The 22850-nt window shown below is 45.7% G+C and overlaps 1 protein-coding gene across 3 annotated transcripts in view; it reads left to right on the top strand.

Annotated features, from left to right (window-relative positions):
- LOC106743983 (neuronal acetylcholine receptor subunit alpha-7) overlaps window positions 1–22850 on the top strand; it is a 243509-nt gene that overhangs the window by 68254 nt on the left and 152405 nt on the right. For all 3 annotated transcript variants that reach the window (XM_014618347.1, XM_014618348.1, XM_014618346.1), the window contains exon 4: window positions 2481–2525. In XM_014618347.1, coding sequence (XP_014473833.1) covers window positions 2481–2525 — 45 coding nt within the window. The remainder of the gene's footprint in view (window positions 1–2480; window positions 2526–22850) is intronic.

The raw sequence follows: 22850 nt of genomic DNA, 5'->3' as shown, positions 1-22850 counted from the left end.
GATGTTTCATTTTAAGTGATATAGTCGATTATTTTGAAAATAAAGCATTTTTGGGAAAAACGTGCCATACAACCGTTCCGTATAATTTAATTTGGAGGTTGCCGGCGATGAAACGAAATTCACGAATGAATATATCCCACAAATACGCTTTCTAACAGCGTAAGCGTGATACCATCGCGCTTGCTTCGCGTCTGAATATTATTGCGAATGATTATCAGACTGATTCACTCGTTCGATTTCGCAACGCATTCTACGTAATCGCTCGAAAATTATGGAAGTTACAGTGTAAACAGTGAAATGGTCATACGCAATACGGCTGCAGCCCAAGTGCACTGTAACGAATTTTAATCGATTTAACAAACAATAGGAAAAACACGTCTGCGCACACTCACATCCCATTTTTTCATTCGACGTCGCGTCGGTGCGCGAACAATTGTTTTTAGGCAAAAAAAATGTTTACATCAGACCCGCTCGTATGCTTCTCGACTTTTTTTTCAGAACCCTACGCCTCGATTTATTCTCGTTTTACGCCACGGGGCGGAACGAAATACGCATAACGAATAACGAATTCAATTAACATGACGGTCTATGGGCGTATGAAGTTTATCTGTTCGCGTAACGACGCCGAAAATGTGTGCCCGTCCGCGAAACACTTTGACGTTCGCGACTGCATTGAGAGCACGATGGGACGATACATTCGCGTCGATTCGATGCAAGCGATCGCTTACAATCGGCAGTTATTGCTTATCTTTTCAGCGGGAATTCTCACGATTGTATATCCTCTATTTTCCGGTCGTTGCATTCGCCTTTGTCACGATTTTTCACAATCTTCTTACCGGCACGTTTGAAAATTTTAACTGCGTACTTTGAATGGTCAAAGGTTGCTGGCATTTTCTTATGGTATAAAGAAACTTTTAACGCACACAAAATCGATGAGTCGCACTGGAATTTCATTTATAATTAATTTTTTTTAATCATTTTAGATGATTTCTCATGTTAAATATCGATATAGCAATTGTTAAACTATTTCGTTGTCTTTGAGTTATGTGTCGAATAGTGAACTGTGAGTATTGGACACTTTAAACAGTTCTAAATTTCTGCATTGAGCATTAGTACGGCCGAATGGGTGAAGTTAAATCATATGCCAACTCATTTTGTGGATAAATATTTCCTCTGTGTTGTTTGCTCGCATCGGGAATTAGTTTGCGGATTAACATAGGGTGAAATAGATATGTGACAGTGTAAGCTATGCTCGTAGGCATATATGGTGTTTCAGATAATTATAGGTGAAACTTACAAATAAAAATTTAATGAGTTGATAATAAAACTTCGACAGTTCAAAGTGACAATTTCGCGAAATACAGTAGATTGATTTCTAGAAATGTTAAAATGTGCAGCAAATGCAAAGGGTTGATTGTCATTTTGTATTTGCGTTTGCGATCTGCGTCTTGCGTTCTGCGAACCATGTAGAACGGGCTTAACGCAGTCGCTGTGAAGACTTACTCCCACTGCTGTCAGCTGGCCGTTCGACCACGCGGTCGTTGACCCCGCCAATGTTTGCGCCAGCATTCGTTACACTGAAAAAAAAGTCTCGTAATAGTTAACACATGCATTTGATTGAGCGTTTTAGTGCAATATTGGTAATTAGTATCAAGTATAGTAATAGTTATCAACTATTTAGTAATAATCATATAATAATTAGTAAAACGAATTTTTGAAGAAATCGAATCAATTAAATCGTTTGCTAACTAATATTGCATAATTTTGTAATAATTATCAAATAGTTTGACAATTATTAAAGAATTTGGAAACTACTATTATTTACTATTATATTACTATTATATTATCTGATAATTCTTCATATTGTCCACATAATGCGGCAAATTACTAAACAATATAGTTTTATTTAACAAACAATTTTATGATACGTACCACATAAATTAGTAATAGTTTCCAAATTTTGGTATCAAATACTTTTTCAAGCTTTGCTAGAGTTATTTGTTGAGGTTTACCACATTATTTAGGTATATTGACCTTATATTAATTGAAACTATTTCACCAATGCATTTAACAATATGACCCAGGCTTGATGGATACTACTAAATTTTTTTTTAATATAGTAGCGAGCGTGTTGAAAATTTAAAGGATTGTGATGAAACATAAGATGAAAACCAAAATTATTTCATACATCCTATGTATCGATAACGTCGGTAATGTTATTTTCAAGAGAGAGCAAATCGTTAATATTAAAAGATAATAGTTCCGTGAGGAAATGAAAGTAAATAAATATTGAAGAAGAAGTAAGCATTGAAATAACAATGTATCAGTGTGGCTAAACAATAAAATTGTTTTTGACTCGGGCGCACCTAATAATTTGTAAAGTTTTGGTATTTATAATTATAATGTATTATACACTTGTAAGTAAATTGTAATCTCTTATTTTATTATATTTACATGAAATAATTGTTTCGTGTTTCCAGGATGAAAAGAACCAAATACTTACGACCAACGCGTGGCTGAAACTGGTGAGTGAAACAAACATTCTTCTTTACATCCTTCTCTCGATTAATTCTTTTAAAGAAAAGTTTCTCAAGTAAGTCTTTATATCAATGTTAAGTTTGTTGCAAAGTTTTAAAGATTTTCGAGACAAAAGAGAGACTTTCTTCGCGCGTACTAAATCTCCAGAGCTACATAATTCTACAAATTATAACGATGATAGTCAACCGGCGAATGCATATAAAGAAATGTTAGTCTTTTACGCGTTCGCAACGTAAAATCATTCGCTTAATTCTCACTGAGCATCCTTCGATAAAAATGTGTGTTCTGTGTGCTCACCATAGACAAAAATATTCGATAATGGGTGATATTCATTACCGACGTCTACCATTCGCACGAACGTGTGAGTGTGTGTTCTCCACTCTTAATGGATGCTAGGTATTAAATATAAGAATTAAAGTTAGCTTACAGCGCGAATTTCTCGATTTTTAACAAATACACATTTTCTCACACAAGTGAACAACGAATGTATACGATGCCACGCAAACGGACGCATGTTCTTTTATGCACCTTTATATCCGCGCCACGTTGCAGCGAATGACACGTTAAAAATGCGTTCGCGGTAATTCTCCCGGCAAAACAGCCGGTTAACAGAAAATCAATAACTGTACCGGTTACTTTTCCATCGCCTGCGGTCTTTCCATTTACGAGAATGCGTTTTAATATTGCTGATAAAAAAATACATCTGCCGTTGCGGCGAGTATCGCGAAGAGAAGCTAGAAGTCAAAGAGAAAGAGAGAGAGAGAGAGTGAACGAAAAAATGAAGGGGAAAATTCGGCCGTTGTGTCCGGCAATGTTCAATAATTACGTTTTAACGTGCAATTCGCGCGGAGCACGAGAAATTAGAAAAAGCTTTGTTTTCCCAACGAAATTTTGGACGGGGATCTCCCGCGGTATTAATCGACTCGCTCCGCGCTGCACGTTCGTGCGAAATTATTTTATTTCGCGCCGCTTTTTGCATTTACGGCGCGGCACACATTTCAAAGGAATCTCGTTATTTTAGTCTCGCATCGTCCGGCGAATTCATGTACTTCCCTCGTACGACCGCTCTCCAAAATAGCAACCACCAGATATTACTTCCAACCAGTAGCGCTAATGCTCAACTTTCAATTAACACGCCGAACTTTATTTAGCGACGTGAAGCAAACCGAACGCAGATGTAACGGTTAATATTGTATTTATAGCAGCCACAGAGCAGCGTTTCGCGAGTCGAGACTTCGCCGCGTTCATCGCGAGGTCGCGAGGCCGGCGAAAATAGAACGAAATCCGCCGGTATTTGACCTGCCCGCACTCGGGTCGCACCAAAGCGGCTCGTGCGTGACAGAACCGTTTACGGATGTTCCCCCGCTATATTACCAGTCAGATCGCGTGGGCGAGCAATCAGTAGATCAGAAACGCGAGAGTGCGGGGACAACGGCGGCGGCTGCTGCTGCTATTGTCGTTTCATCGTCGACGTCGTCGTCTTCCTATGCACAACGGAGGGTAGGAAGGGTGGGCGAGCAGCATCCGCGTCAGACAAGCGCTCCTTCTTCACCCTCGTGAGAAGATGCTCTCCCCGTGTTTCCCTCGGGTGTGAAAAAGGTATGGCGCGAGAGTGAGAACGTGAGAGAGAGAGAAGATGGGTGAAGAAGGAGAAGGGGGAGGAGGTGGTAGGTAGGTAGGTTGGCGGATAGGCAGGTAGGTAGATAGGTAGGTAGGTAGGTTAGCACGACAGAGGAGTGTTCGAGAAAATCGAGAAAGCAGAACGATGCACTCCGAGCCCGCCAGCCGGCCGTCGCTATTTCTTCCGCCGCTCCTCTTCTTCCTTCTTCTCCTTTTCGTAATCCCCCGCTCTTCCCGACGGCGACGGGGCGAAAGGAATGTCCGGATGGTTCGTCTTTGTCTTGATGTGTCATCGATCGCCGTGGGAACCGCGAATGCGCGAGTTCCTCACGTTCGTCGCTCGGGCTCTTTGAGAAGTCAACATTTCATGAATTCGTCGTCCGTGGTTGTTTCCACGTTAGCACACGAATCTCGCTTTTCAGACATCCCGTCGATCGTTATCCTTTTCCGCGTGTGCGCTACCGTTCGCCATTGCTGATATATTAAAACCCGCGAGTAAATTATCTTTTATGCGGCGCACGGTGATTAATTATTTGCCATGTTTGCGCTCAACGTTTGCGCGACAACGAGATATTGCATAATTCGGCCGAGCTTTTTCGCTGCGAGACTTTCACAGTCGAGTTCATGGTCTCTGAAAAAGCCGGTACATATCCCGGTCGTAATTAACTTGAGATTTCGAGGTATCGTCTCTCTCTCTCTCTCTCTCTCTATATACTCTACTTTCTTTCTCTCTGTCACCGCCGCCGCTCCGATTCTTATTTCGTTCGTACATCATGTAGTGTCGATATCATTCTTTGCGTTTACGGCCACTTTATTTTATCTTTGAGAAATTGATTTTTCATCGTTGAAGAGCAACGTTTCTCCCTCTCTCTCTCTTTCCATCTCTCTCGTTCCTCACTTGTTTTCACCTCGACGCATCTACCTTCGTTCTCTGCTCCTTTTACTTTTCTTTTCGTTTTATTGTTCGTGCCCTTTCTTCCTTATTTTCCCGTCTATTCACAACCTCTGATTGTATCCACCCTCACTACGACGTTCCCCTTTCTGTTCGACTCACTCTGCCAGTCGCTGCGCTGCAAAAAGCCACGGACAGCTGTAAAATTCTCCTCTGTAATATCGAGAGCCGAGCCAAAGAAGAGAACGGGTCCGTAAAGGACCCTTCGTCATCGATTCATTAGCGCGGTAATCTCGCTCTCGTGGAATTTCGAGCCAAATTTCAGACCCGGGCATTTACAGGCAGACGTATTCCCGTACGACGTATTTTCAAATACATATGTGACATCAACCCCAACCAGACTTTTAATTGTACAAAATACGCGAATTTGCGCGAAATATTCATAGAAAGAGGAAAAATAGCTAGTACGGGTGTTAAAAGTAGCATTGTTAAAGTTTAAATCGGAACATAAATAATCGTTATTCTCGTGTCATCAGTTAAGATGGAGCGCCAGTTACCGTGCAAACTGCCTTTAAGATAGTCAATTAAAACTTTCAAGTTCACTAAGCTAAATGGAATTTTAGAGCAGTACTTGGCAGCGGCCTCGCATGCATTATAACGACGCGTTTAACGTATTTAAAGACTCGCGCAATGACAGACGTTATCTCGCTATTACTGCTGATGAACGTGAATGTATACATATATATANTATATATATATATATATATATATATATATATATATATATATATATATATATATATATATACTACGGCGACATCCCTTATTTATTCCTGGAAATGACTGAGACGCGTGATTTCTGCTTTCGAACGATCATCCACATCGTCGTCACCGCCACGGTGTCAAATGTGCGCGCAAGTGCGGGCTCGCGGATCAGCGAAAAAACACGACGGCCCTGTAAGTAGGACTCTTATAAAATTTGTTATTTATCAAGCCGGCTCTTTCGGTCCGTTGAATAATTCACTGACAGATAGCCGATACGCAGCTGCGGTTTCCAGGGTGGGTTAATAATATAATGCACTTTGCTCATACGAATTCATATCGGCGCCGCGGCGTACAGATCGAGGTAATATTAATCGACGTTCCGAATCCACGCGACAGGCGAATATATCGACCGAGCGGATGCGCCTTTTAATATGCCGCATTCGCCGTTTAATAAGGCTCTAATATCGGTTTGCACGTCATTATGCTAGACTGATTTGATTTCAGGCTCAATTAGAAGCCGCTTAATATTTCATCTTGAGGATCGCGAATGTCTCTTGCGGACAGCCGAATTTTCCCTCAGGACAAAAGCAATTTCAACTGCCTGCTCTCTCTCTCTCTCTCTCCCCCCCCCCCNCCCCCCCCCCCTCTCTCTCTCTCTCTCAATAATAGAACTGAACTTTTGTCGCTTTATTTTATACCATTCGAGAAAGATACCGTGGTATTTCATTCACGGACTTTTGGGCTGATTTAAATGATCGATTTTTCTGTTAGATAAAATCTAGATATTATTAACGCATTGTTCCGCTGTTCTTCTCTCTTAACCTCTAATTTTTAATTCCGACTATCTCTCCAATCGGGCGTGAAAGCAGGTAAAAATTAAATTGACACATCATTTATTTATCCGCGTTTCTCCGGAGCTCGATATTCGCGGTGGTTCACACGACAAAGGGTGTTGACGCCTCCCGAGCACGTAACACGTCCACCATTTTTCCCGGTACACCTCCGTAGTGTCCGTAGTTGAGAGAATTGGCGATAATTCTGAAATACCTTCATTCAAAATGTGCCTCCGCGTTACCCACGATGCGGACGAATAGCTGGGCGAGAGAGAAGCACGAGAGAGGGATGCCTCGTACTCTCTCTTTCTCCTTCTCTCCCTCCCTCCCTCTCTCACGGAAAGGCGGCTGTAGTATTACACGTCGAGATTCCGTAGCGGCGAGCTCGATTGCCGGGTATAACATAGTTGCGACACGGCGACAAAGTGTCCAAATAATTACACGTGCGCGCATCCTTGACTCGCCGGGAACGAGATCAGCGACGATATCAGTCCCCTTTTGCGTGTGCGAGCACAAAGAGCCGAGGGTGGGACGAAAGAGGGAGAAACGGAAGGGAGCAAGGGTGGATGGAGGAGCGCGCACCCCACGTAACATCATCACATACGTACATGTCGCTCGCGTGTTGGCACGATGTGTAGCGGCGCTAAAATGTACGGAGCCGAGAAACGTTGTCGTGACACTCACGTTTCAGCGCTAGGAACGTCGCCGCTACATCGTGTCTCTCGTTTTGCCCCGGCATTTTAGATCAACCGCTTCGTCGCGAGCAACCGAGTAGAAGTGGCGTGTGTAGAAGCAGCTAGCTAGTTATCGTCTCTTCGTGGCGAGGAATAGCGGGATTGATACGGTCCGTGCTGAATACCTTACGACGACGTTATACAAGCTGTTGTAGCGTGGGAGCGTTGTGTATATGTGTGTATGTGTGGTGAGTGGGATTCTAATTACATACAATAAATAGCAGCGCGATACTCCGTCATTGTAAAAAATAGTCTTCCACAAAGATGTTACGGTCGCGCGAGCACACTTGATATCTTTCGACAAATTCGTACTCGGCACCGCAACGGCAATTTCGCGCATTTTGTTTAATTATTCGCGACCGAGCGGAAGCAACTCAGCATTATCGTGAGAAACTTCGACCACGGTATTTATGCCTCTTCTTCCTCGATACTTTCCGCATCCGCATGCTCGCTAACGAAGCGGTTCTATTTATCGCCCGCACCTAAGAATTAACGACATATCGCGTACCGTTCAGCGCGACGTAGTTTAGTTTCTCTGGGAAACGTCTGACGAGTTACCGTGGAAAAATTGAACAATTACGACTGTTCGCTAGAATTTGTCGCGAAGATCGGGGCGGACTCGAAAAATTAATCGGATAATTCTCCGAGCAAAGTTGCAGGATAATACATCCGCGCGGCTTAGAAAGATGTAAGAGAAAACGGACCGCTCGTAAGATTAAGTTAAAACTCGGATTACGGAGGACGAAAATAGCGAGCTTGTTATAGTGATAGTTTACACGAGTCGGTGTTTTCTCGAGTGGCCGCTTATCTCGAGAAGCTCGCTCCCCGGGCGCCGTTATTCAAGGATTTGCACATTTCACACCGTAGTTACACGGCGGGAATGACAATGACAGTCGCCCAGGGCGATGAGTGCCGGGGCGAAAGTGTGCGAGGTCAATAGCAAATCAATTATCTCTTTCCGGATGAGCTTGAACAAGTGATAAATATTCCCATCGCGGACCCGCGATCGCGCATTCCGCCGATCGTTTCACACTAAAGTCAACGCGAACTCTCCTCCCGGCTTTCATTGTGCGTTGCCCGAGTCAACTCCGGGAACCAATTTCGGAGTCGGTAAATCAAGCGTGGGTCGGCATCAAAGTTTATCTTGATAAACGCTCTCGTGAGTGTCACAGTGGGAAAAAAACTAGAAGAGAGAAAGGGGGGAGAGAGGGAGAAAACTCTGAAAGCGCGACCCACGGGAGAACCATGCGAAAGTGCCGATAATTATCTCTCTCCCATTCTTTCAATCGGGCCCGTACCTCGGCGGCGTTCGACATCTTTCTCTCCGCGTTCATTCGATATTCAACGTCGAGAGCTAGCAATTTCGGTTCACTGGGCCTCTTGTTGCGCACCCACACTTCACGCCGGATTGCGCGGCAGATATGCAATTGCGGAGAAGCGTTCCAGGAGCGAGAATAAAAAAAAAAGGGAGAAATAAAAAATCTCAACAGTATCTAAAATTAAAATGGCAGTCCCTCGCTCTGTCATGGACAAATTTCGAAAAGTGGAAGACGATTCGGCGAAAGGGATGTCAATATGCGAGAGAGAAAGGGATGGAATGAACTAAATGAATATTTGTGTTACATAATTAGACTCCCTGTAATATACAATCAAAATTAATGAAAAATAGTCAATAAGAACCGACGTCTGATGATAGTACGAATATCGTGAGTGACGCACGTTCTGCCGTATTATGCAGGTTTCTAACATACGAAAGGAATTTCAGTAGATCCCCGAGATCTGAATTGAAAAGTTCGATCTGAGTTTTTCTCGATCGAATCATATGATGCACGTAACATTATAACTGCAATAGCGATTCGATGAATGAGAAATTCACGCCTGACTCCAAACTCAAATCTAACTTCCTCACACGAGACCAGCTCCAGGTGACGATTATTAACATGGGCTTCCGAGTCTGGGCTTTAATTGAATTTTGACGTGTTTACACGTGCGAAATAGATAATAAGCGGATAACAGGCGAATCACGGTCCGTCTCGCGAGGCCCACCGGCGTGTCTAAGTCCTTATCGTTGCGGAAGATTCTCGGGGAGCACAATGAAAGCGGAAGAGAAATTAATGAAATATCCGCAGGCAGCTTTATCTCGCGGCATAGTAATTCTAGCTTTTTAATCTCGAGATAGAAACGCGACGTCGATCGTATTATACGGATCCTCCTGCAGGCGAAGGACGAGGAAGGAATCGGCAAAAATCCCGGATCCATTTATCACGGTAAATCAGACTACGTCTCGGCGTTCCTCTGCAGGCTGACAGACGTGTATATATATATCTATATACATGTACTTTCCGCAACGCGGGGAGAAGCCACAATAGAGAAGCGATTCCTTGAACACGGTGAAAGAGGAGAGGATTTGCCGCTTCGTTTTAACAGTCAGCCTCTGTGCTCCCTGTGACTCCTCCGCGATTTATAAGTCATAAAGAATTCGCGGTGGACAGATCAAACGCGAAAGCGGAGAGCGTCGAGCCACGGCGAACCAAATAAAAATGAGAACCGCCCAAGGAAATACCGTCTGTTACAGCGATTTTTGCGCTTGTGTGTCTCAAATCATTTTGCGAGAACCGCTAACGCCACCCTCCGTGGGGTGATTTTTAATTGAATTATTTCATCAAAGTTTATTATCTTTAAGCTGTTTTTCCTCCTTCAGTGAATTATCAAGAGGAATATTTAGGTAATGGCTGTTGCCGCTGTGCTATTAATCAGCCGGCCGGAGCAATAATGTCGGCATCAATGAAAGAAGAATTCGCGTAGACGATGAAAGAACGCGCGGAGAGCACACCGGCGGGCACACCCCGTACGAACGATATTCGCTCGCTTGTGACGCATATTTGTGGCGACAGCTATTGCTGTCATACAGTCGCACATTCACGCACTCGTTGCCTATTGCCCGCCGAAATAATTCGCGCGCGTTAATGGTTTTCGCGGCATTTGAATCGCCGAGTGTCACGCCGGTGATACATTAATCCCCCTAACGATTCCCTTGGCCAATTTCCGCCTAGCCGGCGATAAATTTTAATGTCATGTTAACGGCATCGTTCTGTTGCCGCATTATCAAGTATTCCTACCGTGGGTGTCGCGAAATTGCGCTGTTATGCTTTGTCGTTAAGCCCGCGTCGCCCACGTAACGCGCAACGCGTAATCGCAAATAATTAATCAACGTTACGAGTGATAGTTCAACGTTTTGCGAGCTGATGCTCACCCGTATCGGTGACACCTTCTTTGTATTCGCCGGCGATTAACTGCACTGCTACGCTGCACTTCGTCGTTTTTCGATTGTGTTCAATAAAGGTGGATGTACACTGAACGAACGAACAGCGAATGCGGGCAAGTCATGTGACTCCGCTGCTTTATCCGTTCTGACATATTCGTAATTAGCCGATGTAAGAAAGCCGCGATGCGTGCTTTGCGAGAGCAACAACAACGAGATCCCACGGCTTCGCCCCGATTTAATCCGTCGGGAAGAAAAAAAGAATCGCTTTATCCACTTTCTTCACATCGCGATAAGCCGCGTCGCAGAGGAAACCTGTGCTAAGTCACAACAAGTGAGCAGCAATTTATCCCTTCGCCGAGTTCTCGCGAAGTTTCTCCGCGCTTTCAGCTTGCTTGGAGGACGTACGCGTAAGCTCGAATGGCGACTCGCCAAGTAAAAGCGTCGCGGAATCAAACGCTTTTGCAACTCGCTCTTTCGTTAATAAGATACACCCACGCGTATTCGCCTCTCCTTCACTCCTTGCGAGAATACCGCAGCGAAATGCGACAACTGCGTCGAGCCACTTCGTGCTAAAATATATACCAAAGTGTAAGTGCGATGGTTCCCGGAAAGCGTTTGAGGCGAATTAAACGTCGGGTGTCGCCGATGCGGCAGAACGGCGATTCGCGAATTTCGAAGAGACCAGAGGACCGCTGGAGCGGATAAACGCGTTGTAATCAGCGAGACGTTATTAATCACGAGTTAGTTGTAAAAACAGGTGACGACTGTCTTTAGGATTTTATTGATTCACGAAGAGCACCGTAGGCTTTATTACTTATTTATTCTATCAACCTTTTCAGAAGTGGATTTATTAAACTCATAAGAAACTGGTTAAATTATAAAGCGACATATAGATGACAACTGGACAAATCGTATTATTACATGACGATATATCGATTTTTCTTCTGGAATTTTGCGACGAACATTTGCCCGCAGTAATGCTCATTACATTCTTTATGTCGACAATGTTGGAATTGAAACAGAAAACTTGAGTATATTTAAACGTATGCATATATATGTGTCGGTGTTTGAAGAAAATTGAAATATACATCCAGAGATTTTCGTGAGAAGATGCACAGTCGATGTAGGACATCGGGAGACTCAGAGCGCTGGAGGAACGGCCCTCGTTATTCAATTAAGCTTACAAAATCCTCATCCGGACGCGCGGTATCCTTGCGCTCTCGCTTCGATGGCTCCGAGGCCGTAGCTCACGGTAACGGCCGGACCTTCGGATTACACAGATCGGCGGAAAAATTCAAAAGCCGCCGTTCAAAAGCGCGGCGTCGGAACATCAAACACGACCCCGGCGAGTTCCGGAATATAAATCAGACGCAGCGGGAGCGCTGGAGGTGCGCGAGCGTGAGCTGGATCTCGAATTCGTTTTCGACATCGCGGAGGAAAGGCGCCGAAAACGAGCTAGGCCACACCGCCAGCTCGAATTGTGCCGGCGAGAAGACCGCGCGCAGCAACAGGTTTTAGTAGCAGAAATTCTTATCGCGCGGACTGTCGCAAATTCCCTCTCGACCGCCTCCGATTACAACACCCGCGACCAACTGTTTCGTCGGTCCGCTCCCCGGCTTTCTCTTGTATTCGGCTGGCGCGATATACGGCGAGACGACCGCGGGACGGTCTCCGCGACGGTAAACTCATTCCCTGAGCGATTAAGTCGGAAGTTCGTTTGATGGACTTTTGATTGGCTGCCGCGCGAACGCTCCGTGAATTCCGCAGGGAGCGGCAATTAGCGGAGGAAAGTCGGAGAAAGATAGACGACGCCGTGATCTTTGTTAAAGTGGCTCGAGTCTCATTCCGGGGGAGACGCAACACCGGCCCAGACCGGCCTTCGTTGAAACAATACGCGCGGGAATGAAAACGGCGATAAGGCTATCCCAATTAATTCCGCTACTTTCCCGGTAAACACATATATAACGAAGGACTGCTCAATACCCGCGGTAATTACACCCGCGCAATTGGAACGCGCGAGCAGTGAGAGAGCCGGAGGAAGGGAGGCAGAAGATCCGCTAGGAAAATCAGCGGCGTGCTTTCTCTCTCCCTCTCTCTTTCTTTTTTCTCTTCCCGGAGGAAATGGAGGAAAAATGCGTCCGGGTCAGGGGGGAAACTTTTCGCGAGCGGGCGCAATAATACACGCGGATCGGAATACATTGGGAACGTCATAAAAATAAGGAAGCGCGCTCATACATATTCACGCGTAGCGGGCGAAAGTATACAAATTAAACGGATATGCAAATCCGTTGCTCCTGCAATATAGAAGTTTAAGTAACACAGCGAATATTTAACAGTCGGGCGCTCAGTTCCTTGAGACTCTCGCGACTAAAAGTCCTCCGCTTCGTTCGGTGGGTGGATGGGCACGTAGATACGGAGCGGCACGAATTTCCTCCAGGAGTGTATTCTCATTTCAAATCTCTCCCCATCCCCGGCGATCCGACATGTCGCCGGTCGACGATTCGTTTCTCCCGACAGCCGGCTTTTCCTCGTTTTTTCCCTGCGTTTACAGCGCGCAAGTCCCTCGTTACATGCCTTTGTTCCAATAGAGTAAGTTGGCACGAAGGCGCGTCGCTCGAAAACATTCTACGTGAACGATATAAATCGTCGGCATCCACCGTTCCTGGCTCTGCCGCGGAGATGAAAAATACGCGGGCAAGTTACGCTCGGACAAATATTTGCATACTTCTCCGATTAATCATCGCGCGGCCGAAAGCTTTTACATCGCGACATGGAGCGACGGAGAGTCCCCGCGATTCGTCGAACGCGCGCGCGCGAGATATTCGCGGCGGGAGGAGCACGACCGTAGATCTTATAGCGCGTTTGCATCCGCGGCTGTGAATAATGAAATATTTGCGAATAACCAAGTACTAAATTCGACATTCCCTACCGATGCGACGACATGGCGGCGCGCACGGCGAGTTACGCTGTTCGTGAAGTCTGTATACAGAGAGAGAGATAGAGAGAGGGAGACAGAGAGAGAGAGAAAGGAAGAGTTGAATGAGATGACGGACAGCTGAGCTCGACGCCGACGTCGAATGAACGGACAATCCCGACCGAAAATACCGGACAGCGCGCGCTTTTTTTTTTTTTATTATTTCTTTTTCACAGGAAATTATTTTAATTCATCGAAAGAGCCGATTTTGCCTCCTATGTTTTTTGATAGCACGGTCCATGTTTGTTTCCAGTGGCTTTTAATATTGCCGCTCGATGTGTACATGTATATATTTTTATTAACTTTTCCTTGATGGAGGTTTTAATAGAAGCAATTCCGGGCACAAAGGGTTAATTACTTTAAGCGGTCGCCGTGAAAATTTTGGCCCGGAATGCGAATCTAAAATCGCCTTTCGGATGCGCGCGTTGTCGGTCTCGTGAGAAAAAAAAAAAGAATAAAGAAGGAAAGAAGCCTGGAAGATTGTTCCGCGGATTGAAGTCTCCTTGATATAAAGCGGCGGCACGTTTTCGCGCTGGTATCTGGAACTATGTATTAGCCGGGGCTCGACAAAGAACAGCGAAAAGCCGATCGGCGGGAGCATGTTTATGTCGACGTGAGCCTATTTATCCGGCTATCGGTTAACGATCGACGACGTTGTTCAGCATCCTCAGAGGACACCGATAATACACGACCGTCCGGAAGGATGCGTTTATCACTCGCTTACCGAGGGGTAACTCCGTTTGATTCTTGTAACGACTGCCAGCACCGGTGAATTACGTTTATAGCCCAGTCGAGGCACTAAACTGCATCCTCGGAGGGAACAGGCGTGTCTGTGTGTGATCTCGCGTACTCCTCCGCGGTTGATTATGTGGAGCTCGTTCTCTCACGTTCTTCCCCCCGTCCTGTTTCCCAGCGATTCTTCGGGCAATTCCAGACCGAGTTTCTCGCAACGAAAAATTCATTGGACGTTGCTTTGGACTTCTCAAATGCTCGAACGCGCGCGAACAAGGGGTAAACATATTCTCGGCGTCCGCAGCACATTTAGATGATTTAAACATCTTGCGTAGCGACGGAGGAGCTTCGCGATTTTTTAGTATGCGGAAATGTCGTTCTCGGTAAATTCGATGAGAGCTGAAAGTTCGCTATCGCAGTAAATAATGTTCAAGTTGTTCAAATCTATCGATGTATCTGTCACACAGGACTGAAATATCTCGTTGGCATTTGTATTTGTGCGACCCAATGCCGGATTCGCGATATGTCTGACCAATTTTAAGCTTGTTCTACTGAATTAGCCAATGCCTGTAGACCAAAAATGTAGACCTTATAATAATTTCGGGCTTTAACTAGTTAAGTCTGATCTAGAACTGGGTTCATCTTACCGATCAAGCTTGAAATATTATAACATTTAAGGAAGAATGGCTTATGAAAACCGTATTTGTTTGCAGTTTGCAGTTATAGTTTATATTAGATATAACTCAAAATATAAATCAATCACAATGTTTGGAAAAAAATAATCACTCGTTATCTCGATATTCTTTGCAACAAATATATTTCGCGAAACGCAAAGCTAAAAATAATGGATAAATAACTAAATAAATTCAATCAAAACATATTATTTCAAGTGTAGTTTTACTCATTTTTGCTCTCTGAGCAATCTCAATCTGAAATTGTTACGACATTTGAAACCATACATAATACACAAAATATATATAAATACGTTTTGTTTTACACGATGCACTTTGAAACCCGGTCACGCATTCGCAGTCATTTTGCGACATGACTGGCCAGGACGCGAAATGACCGCTTTCCTCACTGCGGTTCCGTGATGCGATAAAATCGGCCGAGGTGCGAAGGCCCGATCAATCAATTCATGAAATGATCGATTTCGGCTTTCGCCCGTAACTCTTACAAGTCATCGCTGTATTCGCCCGTTCTTTACTCAATAACGTGACAGTCAGCTCTGCGTCTCCGCCGATAACGATCTGATTTAGAGGCGGATTAACCGTTAATCGTCAGTTGAATAAATAGTCTGGCGTAAATATTCCCTTGGGGGGGGGGGGGATTAGCTTTCTCTTTCCACTTTTTTCTTCTCTCTTTATTTTTTTAAGACCCACTATAAACGATTCCGAACACACGGGGATTTCCAAGGACTAACGCGATAGGCTGATTTATGTGTTTCTAAGCAATGTCCCGGGGGTAATCGGAAACGAACGGGAACGAAAATATACGGCGATTCCGGTTAATCGAATTCCTCGATATCGAGAGGCGATTGACGTCGGTTCGTTGCGCGGAACACAAAACGGAGATTTTATCTTGCGCTATTATACATTACACGTACCCTTTCTCAAGAAAAAGTGAGATCAACCCGATTACAGTTTTCGATCGGGCGGTTTTCCTCGCTCCTCAAAATCAAGAAGAAACGGAAAACAATAAAGAAAGAGAGAGAGAGAGAGAGAGAAAAAGAAAACTTTCAACAGTACGTTTCCCGATAGAATGTAACCGTTTCATTTTTTTCCAGCCGACTCGGCGCACCATTATGCGGGAATCGAGGGAGTGTATCGAGGTAGACGCGATAAAACCGTTCGCGTTAACAACGCGAGACGCCGCGAAACGGTGGCCTCGTCATTGTCATGCGGCCGTGTATGCACGCGCGTGTGTGTGCGCACGTATGTACGTTCTACAAAGCGATTTTAATTCGCGGGACACGCGCGAACGAGCGTTGCTCGTCGATGAACGCGTTTACCGCAACACGAGCGCGCGCTCGTCTTTGACAAATTAACGTAACGTAACGCGCGCTCGTCTTTAGCGCGTCGACGAACGCGCGGTTCAAGTTCGAGAGTGCTTAATGACGATCGTTCGTGGAGGGCCGATAATCAACGCGAGCGTGCCGTCGACGTCTGGAATACACGGTGCGCACATGTACGAGTACGTGTGTGTGTGTGCGTATATTGTATATGCGAGAACAGAGACGGCGATGTTCTCGTGTCCTTCCACCTATCTAATCTCCGCAAAGTGCATTCGTGCACTCGCGTTAACCTTGTGTGTTAACCTCCGACCTGACTCGCTCGCAACGCCGACCGCCCCCGCGCGATTATCCCTGAGAGTGCGTGGCCGACGCACGCACCACGAACACACACGTGTATCCATCACGACCGATCGGCATTAGCGTAGATTCATCTGCGAGACGCGTGTAGAATGATAAGCCGGCCGTCGCTCTTCTAAACGCGTTAACATCGCGACACCGGAAGACCGGAATCCGGCGCCGTTCGCGAATGGACGATCAGTCGCGCGACGAAAGCGTGGAGACGACGATCGTGTGTTCGTTACGACGACGAGGCATCCGGCGAAACGGATGTACCGCGTCTTAGTCACTTCTAATTAACTAGAACGGCGTCTAATATATGTCGGACGCGCGTGGTAATTCACTCTCGAGATTCACACTCCGCGGCCTCCGCTAAAGCAACGTCGGTCTCGTAGAAAATAGACTGCGGCGGACCGTCTTCTTCTTCTTCTCCGTCGTGTACGACAAGGCGAGGGGACTTTTACCGCCTTTATTTCCGCGCGACGAAACTCCCGAGACTTCGCTTTATCTCTCTCTCTCTCTTTCTTTCTGTCTTCGCGAACAGTCATTTTTCCACGTGGATGCGCCTCATTCTATGATTGCCGCTGCGAATTATCGGCAACGTACTACGTAACTACCTCGAGTCAGCTCGACGGATAAGCGGGCTCTCGCGGAGCCTTTAAAATTGTAGACTCCCGTCCCGAATTCGCCAAGCTCGCCCAGATGCGCGCGGAAACTTTTACGACCGGACGATTTAACGCGTCGTATTAATTGCGAGCGCGAGGGGGCAAAGAGGGCGATCGTTTAGCGTGATTAAAATCAGGACGGTCGTCTCGTCGGCGTCGCGCGAACGCTCGTCGAATTATCGATGCGAAGTCTCCACCCTGTTCGCTGCGCCGTAACGTGTCTTTCGCAGCACCGGCAGGTTTACGCCTCATTACAACGTTAATTCAGACTTGAATTTTGGCGCTGGCGATCCCCGACGCATAATGTTCCGGTATTGAAACGACCCCCTTGCCCACCCTCCCGCCCTCCTACCGTACTGCAGCCGGTAACGTGCCGTTGTAAATGCCCGCGTAAATAATGATACGCGTTAACGGAAGTGATTATTCAGAGAAATCCTCTTTCACCATCGCTACCGGCCATCTCTCTTCTTTATAATGAAATTTTGTCTAAAAGTGTAAAACGACGCGGGTCTTGGCAGCGCGAATAAAATATAACTCGTCCGACGGGATAACCTTTGTGATCCATTTCATCGCGAAAGGTTAAAAGCAGTGCCGCGTGCCGCGTAAAAAATTGGGGCGTGTCGGTACTCGCGCATGACTGCATTACACGTGCGCGCGCGCTACACATATACACGTATACGTAACGATATGTTTGTCTCGCGAGATGAATGTTATTATTCGTGTTTCCGGAAACACACTGGACGACAGCTCGTGTATCGAGCGAAAAAGGGATGCGAGAAGGGAGTTCTCTCCGGGTAGAGAGGGCCTCTTGTTACGATTCGGGTAAGAAGGCCGAAAGCGGAAGACGCGTTTCTCCGCAGGAAACAGACGGCGCAAGCACAATGACACTTTTAACAAAGAATGAGAGAGAGAGAGAGTCGAGCCTGACCTGGTGGAGCCTAGTCGGCTCGCGTAAAAATTCCGGACAAAGTTCGTGCCGTCGCTGACAAGCGGCGGAGAACGCCAGTTCGTGCCCTCAAGAAGTTCGACATGAAAGCTGCCGTGTGCAAGAGAGAACTCTCTCTCTCTCTCTCTCTCTCTCTTTCATATCTCTCGAGTCGAGACACACATCGCTGCCAGTGGAAGCTCCACTTGCAGATTAGTGCCTCGTACATAAACGTGCGCTCCGCTACGTACTACGTATATATTATATTCCGCGAAAGTTCCTCCGCACTTGGCGATGGCTCTCCGAGATTGTAGTTGCACTTTGATGCATCCCCGCGAGGGGAAGAGCGACGGGCGTGTGGGGCAAGGTGAGGCGCGGCACGGCAATTGCACTCCGATGATATCGAGAAAGCGATACTCGCGCGCGCGCGCGTTCTCTCCGCGTCGAGTTTGCAATTTTGACCGTTTCCGCGTGCTTTTACGATTCGCATTTATCGTCGCTTTGAACAGCCCGTCGATGCGAATTTAAACGTGTACTCCATTTATTGCGATTGCTTACGAGACTGCGAGATGTAATTGCGCTGTAATCGTTAACGAATTACATTTCGAACAGTCAGTTACAGTTGCACGTCCGCGCTCCTGCGTCGGTGTGTTAGTATAGATAAAAATGTCGATTCGCCGGTATCACACGTACACGTCCGTGTGAACGTACACGTAGACAGACACACAAGAGAGACACAGGCGAGGCAATGCAGTACTTCGCAGATAAATCCCGATAATTTCCTCTGGAAAGAACTAGTACGCAATTAATTTCTGAAATTGTTCTGAGAACGTTCGATTCGCCCGTGGAGAATGAATTGTCTGCCCGGGGACGACCGCGTCGTTCTCTCTCTCTCTCTCTCTCCCTCTCTCTCTCTCTCTCTCTTTCTCTGAATTTAATTAATTCTGCGATTCGGCGAAGCCGCCATTGATGCACATCTTACACACAGAGTTGATATAATGAAACAATAACAGAATAGCACGAACGGTCGCTGCGCTGCACGACGGCTACGCTTTTCATCGCGGCCGCGCGCATTCTTTAATCGGCTGCGACTCAAGACTAAGGTTACCATTCCTGGATCACAGAAAAAGAATATACAATTTGTAGATCTAAGGACATTTACTAGATCCAGGGCCATTAAGAATTTTTCATCACACACGTTGTGGAATGATTTTTAAACACAGACATTTATACACAACTCCAATAATACCTTTCACTGTCAGTTAGGATATCTCGACTCGAATCGGCGTATTTTTATATTATTCTGAATCTCGAAATTTTTGTCCCATGTTGAATCCTTAATTCTACAACATAATAGGAGCTAAGACAGTAAAATCAATTTAATTTCAATTTTAATAACAAAACCACTATTTTGACCATGATGATGTCTTAAACTCTCTGTTTTCGCGTCAAAATAGGTCGTTGAAAATAACATTAAAATTCAATCTCTAGAATTGAAGATAAAAAGTGTCGTATCGTCAAAGTAGATTTTTACTAATCTATAAACCGTCTAAGTAGACGCAAACTATCCTTAAGAGTGTCAGAGTAGCATTAAAATTTCGATTCAGGATGACTCTCGGTTTTGAGAAGAATCGGCAACTCACGGCCATATTAAATGCAACGATAATACACGGTGAATGCATTACTGATGGGAAAGCGTTGTTTTCCACAGACGTTTGAAAACTTTTTTCGCGATGCACTTTGAAACGCATCCGACGCTGCTGGTCTGAGATCATGAATGAGATTGTGTTCCAGTAAGAGAACTTATTTTTCGAAAACAAACTGGGCCATAGTCGAAAAGGGTTACATTTGGCTCCGATACATAAAAAGTAAGAATACATTTATCCCCCCCCCCAAAAAGAGTATATATACTCTTAAAGGAATACAGTTGGTAACCTTACTCACGACGGGCATTCTTAATCTCGAAAGGAATCCCCGCGCGATTGTATCCGCGCGCCTTATTCCCGCGAATGGTATTCCCCGTATCGTAATGCGGCAATTCTTGTTCCCATTTTACGCCGCCCGGGATCCACCCCCGCGCTCGCTCTCTCGCTCTGTCGCTCGCTTTATAATGGGATATGATGATCGCGCTTAAACGATCGCGAATTCATGCAACGCCGCAGTCGAAATTAAACCGTCCCGGAAGAGACGCAATTTACGGCGGAATTCATTATTTGCCTAGATAAATGACGTCGGGAGCGAACGTCTCAAGACACGCGGTAATTAAGTAAAAACATTTACGTGCGCGAACGGCGCGCATTGTCGCCAGCCTGTGCCGATGATTATGTCCAGACGTAAACGCGAATAATCATCTCGATTGTGCTTAACGAGCCGAGCCGAGGCATGGCCGTATAGCGGCAAAGAGAAAGAGAGAGGGAGAGAGAGGGGGGAGGGGCTGCCTATATTAGCGTTCTATACATCGCGAAAGTGCCGTAACACTCGCGCCGAAGATCTGAGGTAAAGTCTCCAATTACCAAGTGCCGTTCACGTCCGGAAATCCTTCGTTAGGCGCGTTCGCCGAGCCGATAGCGGTGAAAAGCTCGGGCGCTCACCCTCGAGCTTCGCAATTCCATCCAGCAGTCCTCCCGCTCCGATCCCGACCGGTACATTCGCAATTTCGCCGGTATGCAAATGCACCCAACTCCCCGCTGCTCGAGGTACAATTGAAGCTATGATATCACCCTGCCGACCCGCGCGCTCTCGCAGGTTATTTAATATTATATTAGAGAAATATTGGATACGCGTGATTGCTACAATCAGTGGAAGAGAAGTTGCAGCGCTCTTACCTCGATGAACCTCGGAACGCGTCCGGTGCACTGAGAAACCCATTTAGTTGAATCAACGAAATTCTTGTGTTCGACTCGAGTGTCGCAGTAATTGCAAATGTTCCGGCGCATCTCGTCCTGCATGCGCGCGCGTGCGTTCCGATCAATACGAAGGAATATCGCGCGAACGGAAAATTTGTGCGAGTAATCGCATCGCTCGCGAAATAAAGCAACGCGAAGCCGGCATGAATCCATTGCCAATTGCGAGATCTATCAGCGCGCGAATCGCTCGGGTCTTGTAGCGGAATCCCCTATCTTGATGCGACTAAGGGTGGAATCGTTTCGCTGCCACTGTCTCTAATTTGCCACATCCAAAATTTCGTACAAGCGCTCCGCAGCTGTCCGCGCAGCCTGCCGGATGCTACGTGGATCCTGTTAACGTTTCGCAAGCAATTATCCTTAATTACCATGTGCATCCGAAATTTTGTTGAACTGCAGCAGTGTGCTTTCCCGTGCTCCGTCGTCCTGCAGGACCACTCAACCCGACAACGTCACAATTTCAACAGTAATTATCCTCAATTCGCGTTTACATTCGAAGTTCCGGCGAAGAACGTGCGAGCCCTCCGAGCGTCGTCGTAATTGCAGTATTATCTCGCGAGCCGGCGGTTCCTCCCGAAGTTGCGAGCGTAATATGTGAGAATCGTTGAATCTCGATAAGATCGTGGCCAAGAACGCCTCTCGCGCACATCAACGTCCGATTACTCATTTTCTAACCGGAAACAGATGTCAACGCGACTACATGAGACGGTGCAAGAGGCCATTCAACAATTACAACACACTACACAAGAGGATGGGATGATCTATTGGCTTGCGAGTAAAGGCCATGAAACGTCACATTAGACGGCATAACTTGTATGCACGCGGTTACCTACTTCGTTTGCATTTGTGACACGTTTGGTTACACTTGGTGAATAAGTTCTGACACGGTTCTGTGTTAATAATAAGAATGTTAAATTTTTTTAATTTATTCCTTTAGAGAGAAAACACAATTCTTACTGGTCATAATTATAAAATAAAGTAATTGGTTTGATGTTATGTCTAAAAATGATTTGTATTTCAGAGAAACATAGTGGCGTGCAGTCTAATAATTACTACCCGCAATATGACTGTAAGCTATTTTTTCTTATTCTATGTGTCGGTGGGAGGGGGCAGTTCCACGTAATATTAGGAGGGAGCAAATATTAGGTTGGTGCATATGAAATGTCGGATTCTTAAGTGATTGTATAAAACTGTATATCTTTCTTCAAAAGCTGTTTATTCAATCAAAGTATGCTCCATTCGCTTCAATACACTTCTCCCAACGAGATTTTAAAGCGTAGATGCCTGTCTTAAAAAAATTTTGGTCTTTAGAATTAATAAACTCTGATATCGAGTTTTTTAGACTGTCTTCATTTTCATGGTGTTTGCCTCTTAAAAACAGCTCTAAATGCTTGAAAAAATGAAAATCGGTCGGCGAGAGATCCGGTGAATATGGTGGATGCTGCAAAACTTCATATTCCAGTTCGTTCAGTTTCGCAATTGTTTTGTGCGATGTGTGCGGCCGAGCGTTGTCATGGAGCAGTAGCGGGCCATGCCGATTCACAAGCGATGGGAGTACAATTTGGTGTCTCAATATCGTTGTATGGTCAACTTTCATCCTGATAGCAAGTTCCCTCGTGGATACGGCTGGATCCGCTTCCACTAGAGCCTTCAG

Source organism: Dinoponera quadriceps, unplaced genomic scaffold (genome assembly GCF_001313825.1).
Source record: "Dinoponera quadriceps isolate SergipeBrazil2010 unplaced genomic scaffold, ASM131382v1 scaffold1252, whole genome shotgun sequence".
In the NCBI taxonomy this organism is placed as follows: Eukaryota; Metazoa; Arthropoda; class Insecta; order Hymenoptera; family Formicidae; genus Dinoponera; species Dinoponera quadriceps.
This window is presented reverse-complemented; position numbering and strand designations above follow the sequence as displayed.